This window comes from Monodon monoceros, unplaced genomic scaffold (genome assembly GCF_005190385.1).
Source record: "Monodon monoceros isolate NGI ecotype Baffin Bay Population unplaced genomic scaffold, NGI_Narwhal_1 Super_Scaffold_15, whole genome shotgun sequence".
NCBI lineage: Eukaryota > Metazoa > Chordata > Mammalia > Artiodactyla > Monodontidae > Monodon > Monodon monoceros.
Window position 1 is genome coordinate 57701442 of NW_021703771.1, and position 22883 is coordinate 57724324.

The 22883-nt window shown below is 39.4% G+C and overlaps 1 protein-coding gene across 5 annotated transcripts in view; it reads left to right on the plus strand.

Moving 5' to 3' along the window:
• The window catches only part of AKAP7 (A-kinase anchoring protein 7), a 156303-nt gene that overhangs the window by 94944 nt on the left and 38476 nt on the right, over positions 1 to 22883 (plus strand). The window contains exons 1-2 of one of the 5 annotated variants that reach the window (XM_029223819.1): positions 4485 to 4533; positions 6913 to 6981. The exons of 3 other annotated variants lie outside the window; for them this stretch is intronic. In XM_029223819.1, coding sequence (XP_029079652.1) covers positions 4485 to 4533; positions 6913 to 6981 — 118 coding nt within the window. Of the gene's footprint in view, positions 1 to 4484; positions 4534 to 6912; positions 7116 to 22883 lie in introns of those variants that run through there. One more of the 5 variants, XM_029223818.1, reaches the window with a different exon arrangement.

Sequence of the window (22883 nt, forward strand, 5' to 3'; positions counted from 1 at the left end):
GCGGTGGCTTCTCTTGTAGTGGAGCACAGGCTCTAGGCACGCTGGCTTCAGTAGTTGTGGCACGTGGGCTCAGTAGTTGTGGCTTGCGGGCTCTAGAGTACAGGCTCAGTAGTTGTGGCTCACGGGCTTAGTTGCTCCGCGGCATGTGGGATCTTCCCAGCCAGGGCTTGAACCCGTGTCCCCTGCATTGGCAGGCGGATTCTTAACCACTGCGCCACCAGGAAAGCCCCAAGCATTTCTTGAAGTTATGTAACTTTTCACTGAAACTGTGACATTTCTTGGTGTAACAGTTTCTGTAAGAGTGCTACCTGCTTTATAAGGAAATCTTTCTGAAGTGTGCCTTCTGTGCTTAAAGGCATGTCTCCTAAGGCTTGGTTCCAGAATTTGGAGGGATAAAGCGTTTTCCCCCTCTTTTTACACTTCATGATTTGATGTCCTCTTTCTCTCCACTCTTTTGAATATAGGAACATTTACTTTTTCTTTTCTTTCTCATTTGCTTCTGTAAGTTGTCAAACTCAGATTTCCTTTCTTAATGAATGGGAGATCTCTCAGAAGAATTGGTAATCTGTACAGTTTTACAGTCAGAATATTACAGTGAGATTTTTTCCCTTAGAGTCAGACTTTTATAGCAAGGTTGGCCAGAAATCCAAATATACATGTTTTCAGTTATAGATAGAAAATAAAGCCAAACAATGACAGAGAGAATAGAGTCTTTGGTCATAGTTAAGAATTATATTTTCCCATTGGAGACAGTAATCAGAGCTGATATTTCAGAGTACATGAAGAAGAGGTAGCTGCTGCCCCCTCATACTTTTTAGTTTTATTCCTGCCATTTCAACCATTATGATAAAAATTCAAACAGCTATAGCAGATATGGGCAACTGTTTTAACCATGATTTGTTTGTAGCAAGGCCTGTGAGAAAAGAAAACATGAAAAGGTTACGGTTTTAAATTGATGAACATGATATCAGATATTTTTTCTCATTGATGTTAACCTTACTTCTTTTTCTAATCTTCTAGTTATGGTAGATGTCTATATATTACTGAAAGGAGTCTGCTAACCCCCTAATAAAACCCTACTAATATTTTCTAGGATTACTTGTGAATGGTCCAAGTTGCTCTTTTTCCTGGAAGGTGAATGCTTCCCAGGGTTGTTCTGGTGCCCGTGTTCTCCCTTGAGTCATTTCCCCAAGGCATAGCAGGCAGCAGGGCCAGGCTCCAGCTCCAATAAAGGACCTGTCTTTAGGTCTTTGTTTTAAAATAGGATTTTAAATACTCTAGCACCATTAATAAAAGGATCTGGTGACAAACCATGAGAAACCAAGGCATTTACAACATATTACCATAGAGCTTGATTAAATAACTATTTTTCTGGACATTATTCTGAAATTGGAAGAGGTTTCATAAAGTATACACCTGATACCACACACAAATTGTGTTTAATAATACGGAACTCAGCAATGAGATGCTCAGGGCTTATGCAGCCAGACAGATTGAATTCAAATCCCATTATTGTCACAGTTCTCTGAGAGATTTTGGCCAAGTTACTTCCCTGAGGTTAAGTTTTTCGCCTGTGCAATGGGGATAGTAATTGTACCTACCTCAGAGCCGTGGTAGGGATTAAATGAATGATTAAATGTAAAACCCTTAGCAAGTGCCTGGTATATAGTAGGTGTCCAGGAAATGTTAGCGATTATTTTTAATTTTAACTTACCACTTGATTGTTTTGTGAGATAGGGATGGGTGAGGAGGGGCTTACATCTAAACTATTCAAGTTAGTTACATACTGACATACTGTTGTATTTCCAAATAATTGGGTAAAAGATGGCTACTTTCTAGGTCCTTCTGAATGATAGCTACTCAGATTTGCGGGGGGAGGGCGCATGGAATGGCAGGGAAACGGATCTATTTTTTTCACCAGAATTCCATATATATAGCTTGTTTCCTAAATGAAAACATACAGACACATGAATTTCTTAGTTATTTTTGAGTTGAAAATTTGTGTATATGAAAACTTATGAAATCTGTAGAAGGAAAATCACATTTAATTGTATGTTGAAGGAATCATCTTTATTGAAAAAATCCAAAACTATGCAGTGTGAAAACCATTCTTGGAAATCCTGAGCTAGGAGTAGTCATAAGCCTACAGGGTGAAATTACAGCCTTTCAGAACTGAGAAAAACCTTAGTGACCTTGAACTCAGACTCCATCCCCTCTTTGAGGTTAAACGGTGTGCTAATTATTTGCACAATTAAAAGCAGTTTTAAAACTCCTGTCTTCAATTTCTCAGTTGTTTTCTAATCTTTTATTATGGTTAATTCACTTTTAACGCTTATGGAAAAAAAAAAGCCTCTAACGTAGCCACGCCACCTGCCCACTCCACCTTGGATTGCAGGATATCCTGAGATACACACTGTTACTTAGCTAATGGTACAATTTATATCTTTCATTTTTAATTGTATGTTTTCAGTAGTAGTGCCAACAGGGTCTAATTAATAAAGTGAAGTTGGTAGGGTTCATCACAGAATGTTATCCCCTGGATGCTGCACTGGAGTGAGGGGTCTTCTTGTTTGGAGTTTCCATGGATAAGCAGTAACTCAGGATGGCAGCTAGGGGGGCCAGAAATTTGTAGAGGAGGAGGTGAGATTGCTAGCTGGTGCTGGAAAGACTGAGGTGCATATAGATACACTGCTTCCACAGTCTGTTCTCCTTTCCCTCCTCTCAAACACTACCTACTTTGCAACAACAAATTAAAACTTTATATTGGGACTTCCCTGGTGGCGCAGTGGTTGAGAGTCCGCCTGCCGATGCAGGGGACATGGGTTCATGCCCCGGTCCAGGAGGATCCCACATGCCGCGGAGCGGCTGGGCCCCTGAGCCATGGCCGCTGAGCCTGCGCGTCCAGAGCCTGTGCTCTGCAACGGGAGAGGCCACAACAGTGAGAGGCCCGCCTACCAGCAAAAAAACAAACAAAAAAACAAACTTTATATTGAACTTACCAGATTTACAGATGAAGAAATCAAAACTCAGACAAAGAGGTCAGTGTTTCAGAACTGTTAATACCTGCTGTCAGGTATTAGGGTTAGGGTTAGGGTTATATCTGAGATTCAAACCTCTGGCTTTTTATTTCTAAAGGTTCTATCACTACACCAATGCCGGGATTGGGGGATGCCAGGAGTTGCTCATTTTCCTCAATGAAGAGTGTTCACTGCAAATATTTCTTTCTTTAACACAAAAAGTAATGCTTAGGATTTTAAAAATTGACAGGTTTTATTCTTCCAGACTGCACACTCTTTTTGTTCAGATGAATAGGGAGGTAGACACACTGCCTCCAGAATTGCGGGCAGTTTTCATTATCATCCACTGCCCTCTCCTTTCAGTGCCTGGTGAATGGGTGTGAGTGCTTAGCTGGGAAGTCGAGGAGTAAAGTTAAGAATTTGGGTGGTAACCCTGACGCTGTGAGTAGTCTTTCCTTCTCATGGTGTCATAAAATAAGGCTCTTCCCTAGATAAGATAACAGATTTGGAACGATTACATGAAATCTTACATCATGAAGTTCAAAATATATCATCATGTCTGGAAATCAATTGCTTTGTTGTCCCTGAATCTGCCTAACCACCTTGTGTTTTCATTAAGAAAGATGCTATTATCGCTGATCTTTTTCTCAGCGATGCTTCTAGATTTGGGGCATTTTCTGGGCTACTGACATACTTGATGCTCTAATTTTAAAATTCATAGTATTGGTTTAATGCTTTAATAGAGGAAGAAAGCAGTGTTTCAGAAAGCAGGTATTTAACTTTAAAAGATAAGATGTAAAGTGCAGACGACAACTGATGTTCTTTTACCCCCCTACACCCCCCCCCCCCCCCCCCACCGCCCCCGCATTTCTACCCTTATTGCAGCTTGAAGTTCGTGGTACTTCATTCAAGTTGTGTTTTCTGTGTTCTGCAAAGTCAGGTTCCCTATTCCTAAAACAAAGAAAGAAAAATCTCCTGGGGATGAAAGAAAGCTCTTCCTCTTTAAATGCAGACAGAAAATCTGGGGTTTTTTTCCCCTTTGAATTTCCCTGTGCAATTACCGCATTTGTCTGCAGGCGAAAGGACCGGTTGTGGTTTGTTCTCGATTACCTTTCTTAAAGACACATCCGCAGAGCCACGCAGCGCACGTGGCACTCACCTCAGGGCGAGAGAGCTCCCAGTTTTGCGAGAATTAGGCGAGCGGAGGGCCACTTCTTTCCCGGAGAGCCAGTCCCAGAGCAGTTGCGTGGGTCTGGAGCCAGGGGAGGCGGAGCCTTTTTGCTCCCGGCGGCGAGTGCCCCCTCCTCTGCCTGCCTCCCTCCCTGCCTGCCTGCCTGCCGGCTGGCCGGGTATTCTGTGCAGCCACTCGTCGTGCTCCTGTGCTGCTCCGCGGACCGTGGGATAAACCGCAGTCGCTCTTTGGGGAGCCCTGGGAGAACACCAGGAAGGAGAGAGAGCGCTAGTGCCATGGGCCAGCTCTGCTGCTTTCCTTTCTCAAGAGATGAGGAAAAAATCAGTAAGTGTGATTTGTTCTGTGCCACATCCTAAGTGGCTGGCTATTTTATGTGGCTGTCTTCTAGGGATAGTTTTGGTTTTTTCTTATGGGAAACATAGCAGACTAATGAGCTGTGATTTTTCTTGTGCATTTACTGAAAGGATTGGTAGATGTGTAGTTAATAATTAACTGTCGAAGTACAGCAACTCAATGAATAGAGCTATGTTAAAGATGCAGAATACCGAAGTCATTTTTCATTTTCTTCTGTTGGTATTTTACAGCTCGTTTTTATCACACTATCTAGAGTCAGAATTTAGTTGTGAGTTTCTTTATATCACTGCATACAATTTGATAAATTGTACATGCCAGACTTCATTTTTCTTATCTGAAATTGGGATGTTTTCAGAGCAATGCTCAATAGTAACATATAGAGAAGTAAAGCTGGCTCGAAAATGACATATATATACATTTGCAGATATTTTCATGTGTCCTCTGCTTTGTTCTCCGTGGAGGGAATTCGGGTATAACTGTAAGATCCCTCCAAACAAGTGATGCCACTTTAATTTCTGCAAAAACTTCACTGAATATTTTTAAACTAATGTCAGGCAGGTTCCACATCTGCTTATGGCTGAAAACAGAACTTAAATTGATGACATTGCACTGAAATTTCTTACTCACTGGCTTATGTGTGTGCACTTACATTTCAACTTTGTTAAAAACAGTACTGGCATTGTAGTTAGTTTGCTGAATAGAATTTGCCTTAATGGCAGTTGCCCCCAAATATTGAATTTTTACTTCTTTTTCAGTAAAATGTTTACAGACATACTAATGAAAATTTGCAGCCACATTTATGTCACATCAGTGCTTTATTTAAATAAATTTAAATAGGTCAACAGAATCTCTTGATATCTGATTCAGATACTCAAAGATACACATCTGGCTTGTATTTCCTGATGCTCATTCCTCAGGAAACTAGCCAGGGACAGGCTTAAAAATAATTAATACATATCTTATACATATTCACTTGGGAAAATAAGCCAGGTTTTTTTTTTTTTACAAGAAATCTTCTGAGAATGCTGTGGAATAAATGTTGCGAGACTTTGGAGCATTTGCTTATTAACAAGAGCCCATAGCTGTGCTCTAAATTTTACTTGTGAAAATGATACTGTACAGTAGGCGATGGTCCTGCGCTTAAAACCTGAGGTGACTTCACAACAGAATTGTTCATTTTCTAACAATGAGCATTGGTATTCATTTGGCAGCGTGAAACTTTTCAGATATTTGTCAGAATGATCCATTTGTAGTTTCTGAGGGTTTTGGTTGATTGATTCCTTGAGGAAGATCTCGATCTGAAAAACCTTGGTCTGGACAGATGTAGGGAGAGTGGGTTCTTTCCTTACCTTTTTCCACTTCCTATTCCACTGCTCCAGGTTTTCTTGGAGTTCCTGCTTTCCTTGTGTTCTCTTTCTCTTTGTCCCCTGTCTGTAACTGAAGAAATCAAGTTTCACCTCAATGAGGAATTTGCTCTTTTCCGTCTTTCTCATCTGGGATCCTTGGAGTGCAAAGTCTTCTGTTTTACATACAGCCCTTCTCAGTATTGATCGACAGGAAGTGCTCTTGGGGGTTTACCTTCTCAAGTTACAAAATTTTAAAAAGAAAATGAAGATAAGACACTGTGTCTGAAGCGAAGTTCAAATCTGAAAGTGCAAATTATGGTTAGAATCAATGCATTTGTGCCCCGTTTCCTCTTCTTCACCCCTACTGGCCCCACATCTTCCCCGTTCTCTCCTCATTATTCTTCCATCTGTCTTTGATTTTGTTGTTACTTCACTGTTTTTCTCCTCCTAATCTGCCCCATGCTCTGTTCACATACCATATCAGCTGTTTTCTGGTGCTGTGTTTAATTTCTCTGCTACAGGATGGTCTAAAGAGAAGGTTCTCCGCCAGGCACTGCTATGCTGCTGGTAATACATGTCTACCAGTACTTACAAAGGGAACTTGAAAAAAAAGGCAGAGAATTCCTTAGCCAGCATGCTTCAAGAAACATGTAAATTAGCACTAACTGTAAATATCCAGTTCATAAGCTGTGTTGATTGCATGTAAAAGAACCCATAGTAGACATTTGGGAGGGCCCGATCTTGCTAGTGGATTGTACAGTAACCTTCTGGGTCTTATGCATCTTCGTGACCCCACCTCGTAGCCTTGTTAGCCTGCCCTGGGCCACATGCTCAGTGAGGACCTCCTAGCCGCAGAGCACAAAAGTGCTTATGCCCACACCCTTCTAATTCTGCTGTAAAGGGTGATGGCCGTAGAATGTATCTTCTGAGAGCAGCTCAAGTGGAGAATTAAACAAGTTTTTGGTGAAAGTTGAAATTTATGGTTGTCATTCTCAAAACACAGGTGAGTTGGGAAGCCCATCCTCTATAGCCCTGCAGAGATACAGAAAGGAGGTACCCAGCTGGCCAAGTGGTAAGAGTCAAGTGGTCCCTCTCCCCTCCTGCTGTTGTTTTATACTGCTTTTGTCCTTGGTGGTGGTGGTAGATAGAAAGTATTCTCGTTTCACTGATTTATTAGTGCTACCATTTTAATCTATTAAGAGCAAACAAAGTGATTTTTAAAAAATCAACTAGTTGTGTAAGGGCTATGTTTGTGTGGGAAGTTAACTGTATGCACAGCTGGAAATCTTGGTAATGGGGTGAATAGTCCAATACAGTAGGACTCGTCATGGTTTATTTTTCAGTTAATGCAGCACAAAGCAGCTAGACCCTTTTTGTTTAAACCCCAGCAGTTGAACATTTTCTCAAACTGTATACTTTTTGGCCACAAAAGGTAGAATAGACTGACAATAAATGCATATTTCTTGGTAGATTAAGTACTTTCTATTGCTACACAGGACCATATTTAACCTGAAACGTTCCCGTAGATATTGTAGGATTAACAAATGTTGTAGATAGTCTCCAATATAGTTTTTGCTGAATTCTTCTATAGCGCTCGTGTCCTTTGAATTACTGCATGTCTCATAGTGAGCTTCCTGAAGGGAATGTTCATGAATAAGAATGTTGTTGCACAGGCTTACTGGCCCCTGCAGTTTTTCAGACTCACTAAATAAACCTGAAAAGGAAACTTAATCACTAAAGAGATATCCCTATAACTAATTTAGAAGACATTTTACTTGCTCCTTCCCTAGTGCAAATTTTCTTTCTTTTTTGTGGTACGCGGACCTCTCATTGTTGCAGCCTCTCCCGTTGCGGAGCACAGGCTCTGGATGCGCAGGCTCAGCGGCCATGGCTCACGGGCCCAGCCGCTCCACGGCATGTGGGATCTTCCCGGACCAGGGCATGAACCCGTGTCCCCTGCATCGGCAGGTGGACTCCCAACCACTGCGCCACCAGGGAAGCCCCAAATTTTCCCATTTTGAAGTACATTTGTTTTATGTAGAATGAAACAGGTGAATGTCCAGAGATGAACCAAGCCTCCTCCCATGGTAGTTTGTCAAAGGGATATGTCATAGGGGAGAATGGGACAGCTAATGAATGGATGCACTGACAACTCAGTTACTTTCTAGCCCTGATCTTCTGTGATGCTGAAAATGAAAGAGTATTAGTATGTATTTTAACAAGAAACATATCTTAATTTTATAAGTATGTGTTTAAACAATACACAGACATTTTACTTTTATATATGAAATATGTTTCAATATAGTCTTTTTATTTTTTATTCAAAAAAATTTTTATTGGAGTATAGTTGATTTACAATGTTGTGTTAGTTTCAGGTGTACAGCAAAGTGAATCAGTTATGCATATACATATACCCACTCTTTTTTCTTTTTTTTAGACTTTTTTCCATATAAGCCATTACAGAGTATTAAGTAGAGTTCCCTGTGCTATACAGCAGATTCTTATTCATTATCTATTTTATATATAGTGGTGCGTATATGACAATTTCAGTCTCCCGATTTATCCCCCCACCCCTCCTGTAACCATAAGTTTGTTTTCTACATCCATGACTCTACTTCTGTTTTGTAAATAAGTTCAGTTGTATCCTTTTTTTTAAAGATTCCACACAGAAGTGATATCATATGATATTTGTCAGTCTGACTTATTTCACTCAGTATGACAATCTCTAGGTCCATCTATGTAGCCGCAAATGGCATTATTTCGTTCTTTTTTATGGCTGAGTAATATTCCATTGTATATATGTACCACATCTTCTTTATCCATTTCTCTGTTGATGGACATTTAGGTTGCTTCCATGTCTTAGCTATTGTCAGTAGTGCTGCAGTGAACATTGGGGTGCATGTATGTTTTTGAATTATGGTTTTCTCTGGGTATATGCCCAGTAGTGGGATTATGGGTCATATGGTAATTCTGTTTTTAGTTTTCTAAGGAACCTCCATACTGTTCTCCATAGTGGCTGTATCAATTTACATTCCCACCAACAGTGCAAGAGGGTTCCCTTTTCTCCACACCCTGTCCAGCATTTGTTGTTTGTAGATTTTCTGATGATGCCCATTCTAACTGGTGTGAGGTGATACCTCATTGTAGTTTTGATTTGAATTTCTCTAATAATTAGTGATGTTGAGCATCTTTTCATGTGCTTCTTGGCCATCTGTATGTCTTCTGTGGAGAAATGTCTGTTTAGATTTTGCACCCATTTTTAATTGGGTTATTTGTGTTTTTGATACTGAGCTGCATGAGCTCTTTGTATATTTTGGAGATTAATCCCTTATCGGTTGCTTCATTTACAAATATTTTCTCCCATTCTGAAGGTTGTCTTTTTGTTTTGTTTATGGTTTCCTTTGCTGTGCAAAACTTTTAAGTTTATTTAGATCCCATTTGTTTATTTTTGTTTTTATTTTCATTACTCTAGGAGGTTCAGTATAGTCTTTTTGTGTGGGATGAGTTAAATGGACCATTTGTAATATTTTATAAATATGAGTCAAATCTCAAGGTGGTTTGTTTCTGATGATTTGGAATTTGATGATATAACATTAATATATAAATTGAGGTAAGCAGTTTGTTAACTTCATGCCTGATGAATGCTTTCATTTTTTGAACTGGTGGTTATTGTTCGGTTATACTCAGAGAAGCGTTTAGATTTTCCAGTTTTCCAGAAGGCTTTCTATAAATCCTATAGCCATATACTGTGCTCTTCTCACTTGCACTTAGATACACTGACTTTAGTGTTATGTTTCATACATGTGCTCTGTTTCATCTCATAGATTTCAAGCAGGACCCAGGTCGTATACCTCTCTTCATAGCATCAGATCCCAGCAGGTTCTCCCTTAGATACTGCAGCATGGGCCCCAGGAAATGTGTGATAGGGAACCCCACATCAGTGGACAACAACATTCATTTTCCTTCCTTACAAATGTGTTTCTGCAGGGGATACAGCATGACTCCAGTCTCTTGCTGCCTATTGAATACAGATGGCCCACCCCTTGGCATGCAGCTCTTACTATAGAAAGAGTACAGGACTAGGAGAAAGGAGACTTGGGTGATAAACCCAGCTCTTTTCCTAACATCCAGTCTGACACTGGGCAAGTTGCTAATATCTCTGGGCCTCAATTCCTCATATTTAAGAAGTGGGGGTTGAACTACCATGATCTTGAAAGTTTCTTCACTGTCCCTTAGAGCTAAGAGTCTAGGAAATAAATATTATAGATGCAGTTCTTCTTCTTCCTGGTCTTTCTCTCCACCTCATCCTCATTCTCTTCTTTTTAATTTATTGAATGCTTACTGTGTGCTAGGTACTCTGCCAGGGCCATTTGGAAAACTGCTTATGAAGTGAAACTATTAGAAAAAAATGCTTCCCATCTGTCCCATTTAAGAGGGGAAGTGGCTGAAAACTAGTAGTTTGAGGGACTTCTCAGTTACGGTCCTCCAGGGGTGCTGTGGGGCCAAGAGCTGGTAGGAGGCTGGGACGCCAGGCAGCCCATTACCTGCTACCTCCTTTCTGAAGCGGTGAAGCACAGCAAAGCCAGTGGTGCTCCGCGTAACCTGAGACTACGTCGTGCCTAAGGTTTCTCTGGGTAACATTGTGGTAGCAACAGCAATGCGCAATATCAAACATTTAACCTAGTCACTAAAAATTAGGTTTTTCCTTTATTAAGTAATGTATACCCAAGAGGTTTATGTTTCAAAAATTAAGTATTGGAACATTAGAGCAAATGCTAATAGTTACTATGCCTGGTTCCCTTTGTTAATTCATAGGTTATATGGTAACTGAATTTTTTGTTGCTGATTCTATGATCAAATGCTGAGTAATTTTCATTGGGATTACAAAGGTTGTAGAATTTTTCCCAGCCCCTAGTGCAGCCCTTGGCTGTTGTGAGCTCTGCCTAGATGCCTGTCAAACAATGTGATGCTACCTGTCCCTGTATCTTCTTTCTTGGGGGCCATGTGAAAAAAGGAGTGGGGAATCTGATGTACATAAAGGTTTCGGTAAATAGAAGAAAGCCTTGAATGTTACCCCTTCCTGGGACATATGCATTTAACCAGACTGAATTATTCCAAGTGATCTTGGGAAGTATTTGTAGTAAAATAATAAATTAAGCTTCCATATTGACTTAGCCCAAAATAACCTCTAATGAAGGAATTTCAGGCAACTAGTAAACTCTTTCAGGGCATCTGGTAAGTCACTTCCTATAGATAGTTGCCTTCTGTTTAACTAAGTTGACCCTGCCTAATATGTAGATCTTTGAGCTTTCATCCACCAACTTGTGATGCCCACAGTAAAGAAACTCAAAAGAGCCCCTGAACTCTTAGTGCTGAAAGCAGAGGATTTTGGAGGCAAATGGACTCGGTTTGCATCCTTGGCTCTAGTATTTATTATTCTAAGTAACTTCTCAAAGCCTCTGTACCCTCATTTTAAATGTCTACTTATCATAAGCAAGTGTCTATAAAATGCCTGACAGTGATTGGCTAATAATAGACCCAGTAAATATAATTTCTCTGTAATGAATGAGAATGTACTGTACAACCAAAGTCACCTTAGAAGGCAACCTGGCAAACTATGGTTTTATTTCCATCATGCCCAGGAGGGGAAAAAAGGGACTTAGAATTTCAGACCTTGAATTGTTTAGCAGCCTTACAACATTTATCTTTGTAGCTTCCCTCCTCTTCTCCTTGGGGTTCTGTCCATCATGATGCCATGCTTCCCTGCCCTGGGAGAGACATGTGGTCCATGTGGAGTTAACCATAGCCTTCCCTAAGATTTGATGGAGGATCTGTCTTCCTTTCGGGTTGTGAGTGGAAGGGATGTAAGCGTAAGATTGCTAGCTGGTAGGGAGGGAGTGAGGGGGAGTCTTCCTGAGAATGAAGCACAGAAGGAGGCCAGAGGAGGAGAGAGAAAGAGATAGTCCTGTTGATATTGTTTGAGCCTCTGAGTTCAGCTTTGACTGAGACCTTATCTTATGAAGCAATAAATCCTCCTTCTTTTCTTTGTTTAACTTGCTTGGGTTAAATTTTTGTCACCTGCAACCAAAAGGCTTCGGATATATTCTAGAAGACACTCAGTGTGTCTAAGGGTACATCCATTCTGGAGCAAATATTTCTAAACCTAGTGAAGAGGTGAAAAGTCTTTGATTTCTTCTCAACTTTCATGTTTCATTTTAGGCAATGAAATTTAGCCTTAAGTGAGAGCTGTTATGAAGAGTAATTCACTTCACTTCAACTAATAAATATTGTTGAGCTTGTCACATTTGGAAAGCCCTGAGCCAAGTGTTAGGAAGATACAGTGATGATACATGGTCCCTATTGTTGGAGGATTTCTTTTTAATTTACATGAATTTTTAAAAAGAGATGTTTTGGGTCCCAGTATTTATCATGCTCTGAAGGGAGAAAGCCGGGATGAAAGATCTTGATGCTCTCAGTCTAACAAGCAGAGCCACACCCCTTCATTCCAGGAAAGTTACAGAGCTGAGTCAGCCAAGTCCAGTGAAAGTGAGTTAATTACCACTCAGAGTGGAAGTTACCTCAAGCTCCTATCACAGGCAGCCGTTACAGCCTGAAGCAGGCAAACACAGTTCCTACAACAAACATTTTAGCCAATAAAGTTTCCCTTAACAAACATTTATAATGTCAAAGGTACAAGTTAACGGAACTTAGAACTATTAACACCAACCTTTCTGTTGTACAGTAACGTTCTTTGCCCTTAACAAATAGTCGTAGGCAAAAACTGAACTATATGATGAAAATATAAAGAATGAGTATAGTTTTAACTATATAATGAAAATATAAAGAGTAAGTATAGTCTATGCTAACTAGGATATAAGTGATGTTAATTTTACTACAGGCTGAGTCAAAGATATTTGAGGCTTATAATTTTCTGTTTTTACACACACACCCCACAAACTTAGGTCTTTAGTCAAGGTCATTTGTAAACCTCAGATATATATACAGAAAAATTATAGTGCCGGGAGAAAGTGATGTAAAAACAGGTTGCTTGGAGTACATGGAGAGAACTCACCCAGTTGGTAAGAATCTGATAGAAAAGGGTGATTCAGTTTTTTTTTTAACATGTCTCTGCTCCCCCATCCCCCCAACTTTGTGGTTAGATAGTTGGTGTTGGCATTTGCCATGTGAATTACACCAAGTTTCAGTTTGATACCTCACATCTGACTGTTAGAGCAAAAATAAAATTCACACTTTCTAAGCATTTAAAATATCCAGCTAAAGTTAGCTGTGAAACTCAGCTTTTTGAGTTTTGATTGATGTTTATGACAACTAATAAACTGGCAAGCAGTTGATCTGTTAATCTAAAACTTTCTATCTAGATCTATAGCCGTCAGACCTTATTTAGAATTCTGGCAATCAGGAGTATGTCCTGAGGAGGGAGGCCAGGATGGTGAAGAGGCTGGAAGCCACATCGTAAGAAGAAGGCTGAAGGACTGCAGCTGCTTAGCTAGGATGATAAATTAATTGTCTTAAAATATTTGTAGGATTCTTTAATGTGGAAGGGAAAGAAATTATTCTCTATGGCTCCAGGGTGGTAGAATTAGGACAGTGAGCGTTCATTTTAACACATTTCTTTTGGTGATTTTAGGAGCCAAATGGTAAAGATATATTTATCCAGTAGTATTCTAATTATGTTTGCATAACTCCCGTTTTAAATAACGAAAAGACTGAAATGGAGCCCTAAAAGAGAAAGAAGTTATCACAGTCACATTTTACCTTAATACTTCTTAATACATTGCCTGAAAGAAGATATTTTAAGGTAGCGTTTTCAACTGTTGTAAGCCATCAAACTCTTTCTTTAAGTGGAAAATCAAAATTTTTATGAAAAAAATGTATGCCTCATTATTATTTCATATTTTATAATGACTGTTAATGCCTATTTTAAATGAGTACCTTTAGGATCAACAAACTTTGTTTAAAATAGAAATGTAACATACAACTTTGGGTTCGGGTCTAGGTACACTGTTGTATCACCTAAGCAGCACATAAAATGTTGATTACTGAACTCTGTAGTAACAGCAGGCAGTTGGTATCAATAAGTCCTAGAGATAACAGGCTAAGGTATATTGCCTGTTGTATGATTGTCTTTGTGAATGAAATTTTTATGAAAACATTTTGTCCAAATTTACATCTATTTTAAATTAATTTCCATAATATGGGTATAGTAAATTTAAGATAAAAATTCATTGTGATGCTATTGTATACCCACTACTGTATAATATACACTATCGTTTACTTACTCTTCAATGTAAAGTTAGGTATACAGATTTTTAGATTTTATAAAACCTAAGAAGTATATGTAAAACTGTATGAAATTTGAATATTAAATTAAAAGATAGTAAACAAATTATTTATTTTTTAAAATCTTTTTTTTTTTTAATCCCACATTTGTTTATTTATTTTTTGGGCTGTCTTGGGTCTTCGTTTCTGTGTGAGGGCTTTCTCTAGTTGTTGCAAGCGGGGACCACTCTTCATCGCGGTGCGCGGGCCTCTCACTATCGCGGCCTCTAGTTGCGGAGCACAGGCTCCAGGCGCGCAGGCTCAGTAGTTGTGGCTCATGGGCCTAGTTGCTCCATGGCATGTGGGATCTTCCCAGACCAGGGCTCGAACCCGTGTCCCCTGCATTAGCAGGCAGGTTCTCAACCACTGCGCCACCAGGGAAGCCCAACAAATTGTTTTGTAGGGAAGCAAGTTCATGAAGTATGCAATTTTTAGCAATATTTTTTAAAAAATTAGCCTCATAGCTGCTCTTAACTTTGTACCCTTTGCCTTTGTCATTTATATCTTAGTCCTCTGTAAATGCAGCATTGTGAGGGGAAAAATACAGAAGTAGTTTGTGTCAGTTAGGATCCAGTCAAGAAAGTCGGAGTGACACCAGTTATTTTAACAGAGAGAATTTAACACAGGGAATTCATTAAGTTTTGGAGAAACTTTTTTAAAATTACATGCTACAGTAATTCAAATTAATTGTTGATGTTTCTAGGGAAACCCCTCACCCAGATCAGTTTAACACACTTGAGGCTTTGCTTGCTGGTGGTGGCTGTGGCTTCCGGCATCCTCTGTGTCCTCACCTTCTCAGGTTTTACTCAGTGGTGGGGATATGACTTCCAGCAGCTCTGGGGAGTATTTTTACTGTTCAACGTTCAAGTTGAATGAGTTCTTCTCTTCTAATTCCCATATGTAAAATCTGAGGGAAGGTACAGGTTGTAAACTACACAACCCTGGAGGGCACTATACATATCAGAGACATTGTAATTTATATATTATGGCATGAAGTACTTTTGTATACTAACAAAAGTATATTATGAAAAATTTCCAAGAGATAGAAATGAAGTATCTTGAGGAAGAGGCACTTAAAAAAAAATTATAGATGTATCATGTGAACCAGTGTAGCTCTGGCAGATCAGCAGCCCCACTGGAGCCATATAGAATATGAGATGGGCAGTTACCTGAAGGGGAGAAGTGAAGTGGTTGTTTTTACCAGAAAGGCTGGAGGGTACGTGAGGAAGGGGTTGGGGGAAGTGGATGTGGCCTGGAGCCCTGTGGGAGTGTCAGCAATGGAGCAGTCACTCTGATCCTAAAGGAACCATGATTTGCTCTTCCTACTTTTTTTTTTTTTTTTAAATTATTTATTTATTTAGGCCGCACCGGGTCTTAGTTGCGGCATGTGGGATCTTTAGTTGCAGCATGTAGGATCTAGTTCCCGAGCAGGGAACGAACCCAGGCCCCCTGCATTGGGAGCGTGGAGTCTCACCCACTGGACCACCAGGGAAGTCCCTGCTCTTTCTACTCTTGACAAGAGGAACCACCATGTTTCCCTTTTCACTCCGAATATCAGGAAGCTCAACTGCATTTCATGGCTCTCATGACCTGCACTTCTGTGATCCATATTTCCCTCTGTTCTTTACTTGTTACTGTAAATTATGTTTTTTCTTCATCCTGATTTTTACTTTTCATTTGTAGTGTACCTTTTACTGTATTTTTTTCTTGCCATTAATTATCTCAAGTCTTGTGAGTGTTTGACAATGAATGGATGAATGGATGGAAAGAAGCACTGTGACTGAAAGTATGTAATGGCTCTACTAGGAAGACAAGAGCAAACCTGAGGCTACGAAGGTTTGTGACATTTACCACATGTGCATAACACACGTTCTAAAGTTGATATGTTCCTGGGAGGTTGCATATATACTAAACTTGATATGATTGTTTTTATCTATTGTGATTTTCAAGTACAGAAAAATCACTATTTTCAATGCTTCACCTTTCAGTTTGGTGCATCTAGAAACCTAAAACCATCTGTATCTCACTGTTTTGAGTACTGTCTGTTCATATGTCTGCTTGGAGGCCTTTTACAAGATTAATTAGCAGTAGCTCTTCTCTTTACCTAAGAAGGAACATCATTTAGTTGCAGAAGAATGTAAATGTAAACTATATAGAACAATGCATACATTTCTTGTTTGCAGTTATTCCAATTGTATAATGTGAATAGGTTGCCCATATCATGTTTGCTTACAGAGCCCTATAGCAGGGACCTCATAAACAAATAGCCTTGTAGCCTTATAAATTAAAAGAGGGTCATAGTATCCCTTTCATTTAAATCAAAACAGTAGTAATAGTAGCTAATTTTGTTGAATATTTACTGTAAGGGGAGCACTGGGCTAAGTGCTTTGTGTTATTATCTTACTTAATTTTCACAACAGCCCTTTAGTATAGCACTACTCTTATCCCTGGTTTACAAATAAAAAAAGTGACCCTTAGAAGTGGTTAAGCAAATTTCACAGAGATACAGGGCTAGTGAATGGGGGAGCTAGGATTCTAGTCCAGGTATTCTGACTCTATAACTAAACAGGAAGCATTATAAATATTTTCTGGTTGGAAGTCTCATTTTAGAGCTAAAAATATCATAGAACATAAAAAAAATTTCCAGTTGCTAGACATAAAGAAGCATGGTGGTATAATGGCAGAAGTGTGTTTTGAGTCTCAACTTGGCCATTCTTCAGTTGTGTAGACGCGGGCAAATCTCATGGCATTTCTAACTGTTGGTTTTCTCGTAGGTAAAATAGCAATAATAATAGTAAGCTTTTGATTTAAATGTGTAAAGAAAAAAGGCACATAATAGGCAGTTAATCGTAGGTTTATTATTATTAAAAGGATCCATAAATATAACTATTACAACTAAAGTTATGTGCTACGTGTCATGGAAACATAAGTATTACAGAGTCTTGGGACTTGATATGCAGGACTTAACTGGGTCTTAGAAGAAGTTGGTGATGAAGGAACGTGGCTATTCAGCCTCTAAGGCTCCTGGGAAGAGTCTCTAAGCAGCGGTGATGGGGGCAGCTCTGGTTTCATCCTCAGAGAGGAATAGTGGACACCGTGGAGATCATCTCTCATCTCCTTCTAACCATCTTTTTGGTGCCCTGCTTTCCCCAGGGACATCAATCTTGCCTTCAGGGGACCTGGAGAGGAAGCCCAGTGCAGTAGTGATTGTCGTTTGTCCACCCCGTACCACATGTGTGTGTTTCTACCCGATTCCTGAAATTCCTTTGACTGGGAGCAATTCTTCCCTATTTAGACATCAAGAGCTTAAGAAGCAAACACCCACTGCTGGAAGAAATGAATTTACACTTACAGACCACCAGCAGTTAATTACTCAACAAGTTCAAATGCTCGTTCAGTCTCCTCTAGGAGGAATTCACATATTCAGAGAACTTGAATGAACAGGGGATACCACCAAAGAGAACTTAAAACATCACTTGAGTTTTGTCTGAATGCTTTGTGGAAGCCTCTAGTAAATTGATAGTCTTAGGTCGAGAAAAGGAAACTATATCCTAAACAATTACTTTTCTCAGTCATTCTTCCTGAGGGGAAAGCAATAAATTTAGGAGTTCACCAAGCTTCATTTTTTTTTTTTTTTAATATAACGGGACCATGTGTACTGAACACAGTGGACAGCACAGGCAAAGGGCCGTGGGGGCTCAGGCGACGGGGTGTTTATGAGGACTGTAGTGGCCAGGGTGGTGGAGCAGCGCCTCTCCCCTCTCTGCGGACTCACACCATCCCCCTCAGAGCCTCTCAAAAGTTCTGTGGGGACAGCAGAGCAGATGACTTGCCGCATTTTACAGTTGGGGAAACAGTTCCAGTGCTCGGAACTCAGTGCTTGAACGCGTGCTCGGTTTCTTTATGCGTTTTTATTAAATGCCCGGAAGAATAGCCAAGGATGACTGTAAATGATCAGGTTTCTCCTGATTTTATTTTAACTCTTAATCGTCTCATCTTCAAGTTTTCTTTAGCACGGAACACTCTTTATTTGACCCACCATCATTGCTGATGTGATACCCATTTGACGGGGTCCACAGTTTTCTCAGTACTCACAAGCCAAATACATTGGCCAAATCGTCCTGTGCACCTGGATTTTCATGGCCAGACTTAAAAAATTAGGTCTTGGAAGCCATGAAAGGAAATGAAGAGAGGCAGTTTAACCTACTTTATGTGTTCGCTAGTTGAAAAACTAGATGGTAAATTTTATAACATGAAGCGTACCCTGCACGCTCATCCCCAAAGCGTTTGCCTTTGGACTGGGCAGCTGGCTGCGTTAAAGTGAGTTACGTTTTGAATACTTTAAAAAAATGGGATTTCTTTCAGCCGTTGTGTGATATTTCAGGTATTTGTGATGTTCTTGATCACATTGTAGTTATGCTTAGATTTCGTCCCTGTCACTAAGTTTGATGACTGGAAGCATTAGCAGGGTTGTGAAAATCTAATTTTCTTTAACATTATACCTCATGAGTCGAAATAAGCAATTCCTTGAAGACAAGCCTTAGTAATTTGTGTATATCTCAGAATCTAGAAGTGTAATTTGATGATACTAGATGCTCTAGAAACAAGACATGTACAAACTCCACAGCGTGTCCTACAGGAGCCTTCGTGGTCTCTCCTGGGTACATTCCCAGCCCTCCCTGCCACCTCCTCAGTCACCTTATACTAGACCGAGTTCTGCAGTTTCCCAGACAGGCCAGCCTGGTCTTCCTTCCCTGTCATGCCTGAGAAACACCCATTTCACAAGATCCAGCTCAAGCATCACCTCCAGCATGAAACTTTCTTTTGATATTTTCTCCTCAATAGAACTGATCACTCTTTTCTTTATGGATCCACCCTGTATTGTACGTCTTTCCTTCAGAGCATTCATGAGCCCTTATTTATGAACACACACTTGTACCTCTACTCAGTTGCAGGTTCCCTGAAGGCAGGGCCCATTTCTGTATTCACAGCAACAATGCTTATCACAAATAGAGGGTGCTCAGGGACTGTGTGGATGGAAAGATGGAAGGAAGGAAGGAAGGAGGAGAGCAAGGGAGAAGGAAGACGTAAGGAAGGAAGGGATTGTACTACATTAATCAACAGCCATTATTTAGTCTAAAATTTTCAAAAAAAATAAAAATTTCAATCTGCTAGCGAAAGCTTCTGAATCTTTCTCTTTTCCAGTCAACCAGTCATTAAATGATGTGGTGTTTCTCACACGTATACCTTCATTTCCCCGGGATGAGGGTGCACCAGGGAGCTGTGAAGTATCTGCTGGGGTGTGGGTGCCCTGGATGAATTCATCTTCCTGATTTCGAGTGGGAGCTATGGATTCCCATCACTTTTGTGTGGTATTGTTAGGCAATTTATGTAGCCTTTTGTATCTCATTGTTCTTACTTGTAATATGGAAGGATAATACTTATTTTACCTCGTAAGATTTCTTTGAGGACCGAATGAGAGAATGTTTCTGAAAGCACTTTGGAAAGTATGAAGTGTTACCTAAACAGATGGAGGGATGCATTCCTGCTATTGCTATGTAGTGACCTGGTACTGTGGGGTTTTTCTCAGCCTTTGGAACCTTCTGATCAGGGTGTGTCCTTATTGCTTATAAAAGAGGTAAAGTGATATCTACAATTATGATTTATTTCACCAGTTAGATTAATGGCAGCATTTATGCTGCTGATCTACGTTGGTGAACATTGCCTTCAAAACAGGAAAGTGACCTTTATTTCTGCTTGAATCAACTCCCAACCTGGAACGTCAGCCTAGAAACCAAAGTATATATTATGAGAAGGTGTGTTCGTCAAACAAGTGAAAATTAATTCTAGTTAGTCGTACTTTTAAGTTTTATGTAAAACTCTCTTAAATAGAAGATAATAAATTACATGACCTTAATAATTTTAAGATTCAAGGCTCATTTTAAGGCTCATTTCCTAACCTCCTTGTTTTTCTGCCAGGCAAGAGCATGATTATTTGAAAATCTATGCTTTTGACATGTTTGAAACTTATATATTTCTTCTTTGTCATAAGAATAATTTTCCAATGATAACTGTACTTCTGTTGATACTTCTTTGCACCGGGACTTGTGTTTGGAACATCTGCTTCTTTTATCACTGCTCAAATTGCACTCCTCAATCATCTTTGCATAAAATGACATATAGTGGTCCTGAGCAGTCAGGGATATTGAGAACTCCTTATATTCCTACCTGAACAAATACAGGAATCAAAATTTAGGGAGGAAACAACCACAGTTTCCATTGAATAGAGAGCAGTTTATGATCTAGAACAGCAGATAGACAACTACAAACAATACAAGGCAAAACAAGTGAGCAAAACAAACCACAGTGAGTACAGTGCCCCTTGGAAATAGATTTCAACAACAGAGTGACGGTAATCACTTGTCAGTCAAGTACTGGGTACCAATTTAGTTTGCAGTCTTTGAGCAGATTGGAGCAAGTGATACGTGTCTGATACGCTGAGGAGGAGAATTAAAATGATTTGGCTTTATTCATGCTCAGAAACTACCCCAGTCTCTTTCACTGGAAATTATCATCAAATTTTGATGTTGAGCACAAGAGAAAAAATATGATTCAGAAGGAAAGCACCTGAGAATCTGAGGCCTGCAGCTGGGAGAGATTGCAGATATCACAGTTGAGATGTGTATCTTAGAACAGAGAGAGGAGCTGAGAAAGTCATCCTTATTACTAGCTACCATGCTAATTGCAAAGAGTGATAGGGTGCCAGTCCATTCAGCGAGTCCACATGTTGAATAAACCTCTCCATAGCTCCTCATCACGGGGAAGAAATTGTTCTCATTAGTATTTTTTTAATTGAGGTATAATTTACAGAAAGGAAAATTCACTCTTTTTGTGTGTGTACAGTTCTGTGAGTTTCAGCCAACACATAGAGTCATATAACCACCACCGCAGTCAAAATGGGGAACAGTTCCATCATCCCTCATATGCTCTTATGCCCCTTTACAACTCCTGTTCTCGTCCTCAGCCCCTGGTGACCACTGGTCTGTTTCAGTACTGATGGTTTTGCCTTTCCCAGAATGTCAGAAAGATGAGATCATGCAGTGTGCAGCCTTTGGACTCTGGCTGCTTTGACTTAGCATAACACACCTTAGATTCGTCTGTGTTGTTGCACGTATCAGTATTCATTCCTCTGTATTGCTGAGTACCATTCCATTGGGTGGGTCTACCACAGCTTATTGAGCCATTCACCAGTTGAAGGTATTTCAGTTGTTTCTAGTTTGGGGCATTTATGAATAAAGCAGCTACAAACATTCATGTGTGGGTTTTCGTGTGAGCATGTGCTTTCATTTCACTTGTTTTCAATTCTAGCTAGGAATGAGATTGCAGGGTTGCATGGTAAGAATATAGCCAACTTTCATAAGAAAAACTTTTAGTAGAGATGTCCAAACTTTTTACAAACCAGCTATGCCATTTTTGCATCCCACCAGCAACGGGAGTTCCACTTGCTTCACATCCTCACCAGCACTTGATACTGTTTATCTTTTAAATTTTAATTTTAGTGGATGAGTAGTAGTATCTCGTTGTGACTTTAATTTGCATTTCCCTGATGGCTAATAATATTGAGTATCTTTTCACATGTTTATTGGCCATCTGTATATCATTTGTGAAGTAATGCTTCAATTCTTTTTGGCTGTTTTTTATTTTATTTTATTTTGTCTCACTAAATTGTTGGAGTTATTTTTGAATTCTGGATACACTTTCTTTATATGTATTATGTATATATTTTTGCAAATATTTTCTCCCAGACTGTAGTTTGCTTTTTTTGCCTTAACAGTATCTTAAGAAGAGCAAAAGTTTTACATTTTGATGAAGTCCAATTTATCCTTTTTAGGGAATATATTGTGCTTTTCATGTCCTATTTAAGAATCTTTGCCTAATCCAAGGTTACTGAGAAGTTCTATATTTTCTTCTTAAAGACTTTATAATTTTAGCTCTTATAACAGGTCTGTGATCCACTTTGAGTTCATTTTTATATATGGTATGAGATAAGGGTTGAGGTTCTTTTTTATACATACCATTGTCCTAAGCACCATTTCTTGAAAAGATTATTCTCTCTGTTGAATTGTCTTGGTACCTTTGTTGAAAATCAGTTGGCCATATGTTTGTAAGTCTGTTTCTGGATTTTGTTTTGTTTCATTGATCTATATGTCTGTCTTTATACGTATACCACACTGTCTCTATTTCTGTGGCTTTATATGAGTCTTAAAAATAAGGTAGTATAAGTTTTCCAACTTTGTTATTTTTTAAAAAATTGTTTCAGCTGTCTTAATTCCTTCACATGTTCATATGCCTTTTAGAATTAACTTGACAATTTCTATGAAAAGGCCTGGTGAGGTTTGGATTGCAAAACTCTGTAGTTTTGCATTTATAGAACAATTGATGGAGAATTGACGTCTGAACAATATTGAGTCTCTCGATCAATGAGTGTAGCTTATTATCTCTATTCAGGTCTTATTTAATTTCTTTTAGGAAATTTTGCAGTTATTAGTGTTTAGGTGTTGCATACATTTTGTTGAATTGTAGCTAACTGTTTCACATGTTATGCTGTTAAAATGATTATCTTTGAAAGATATC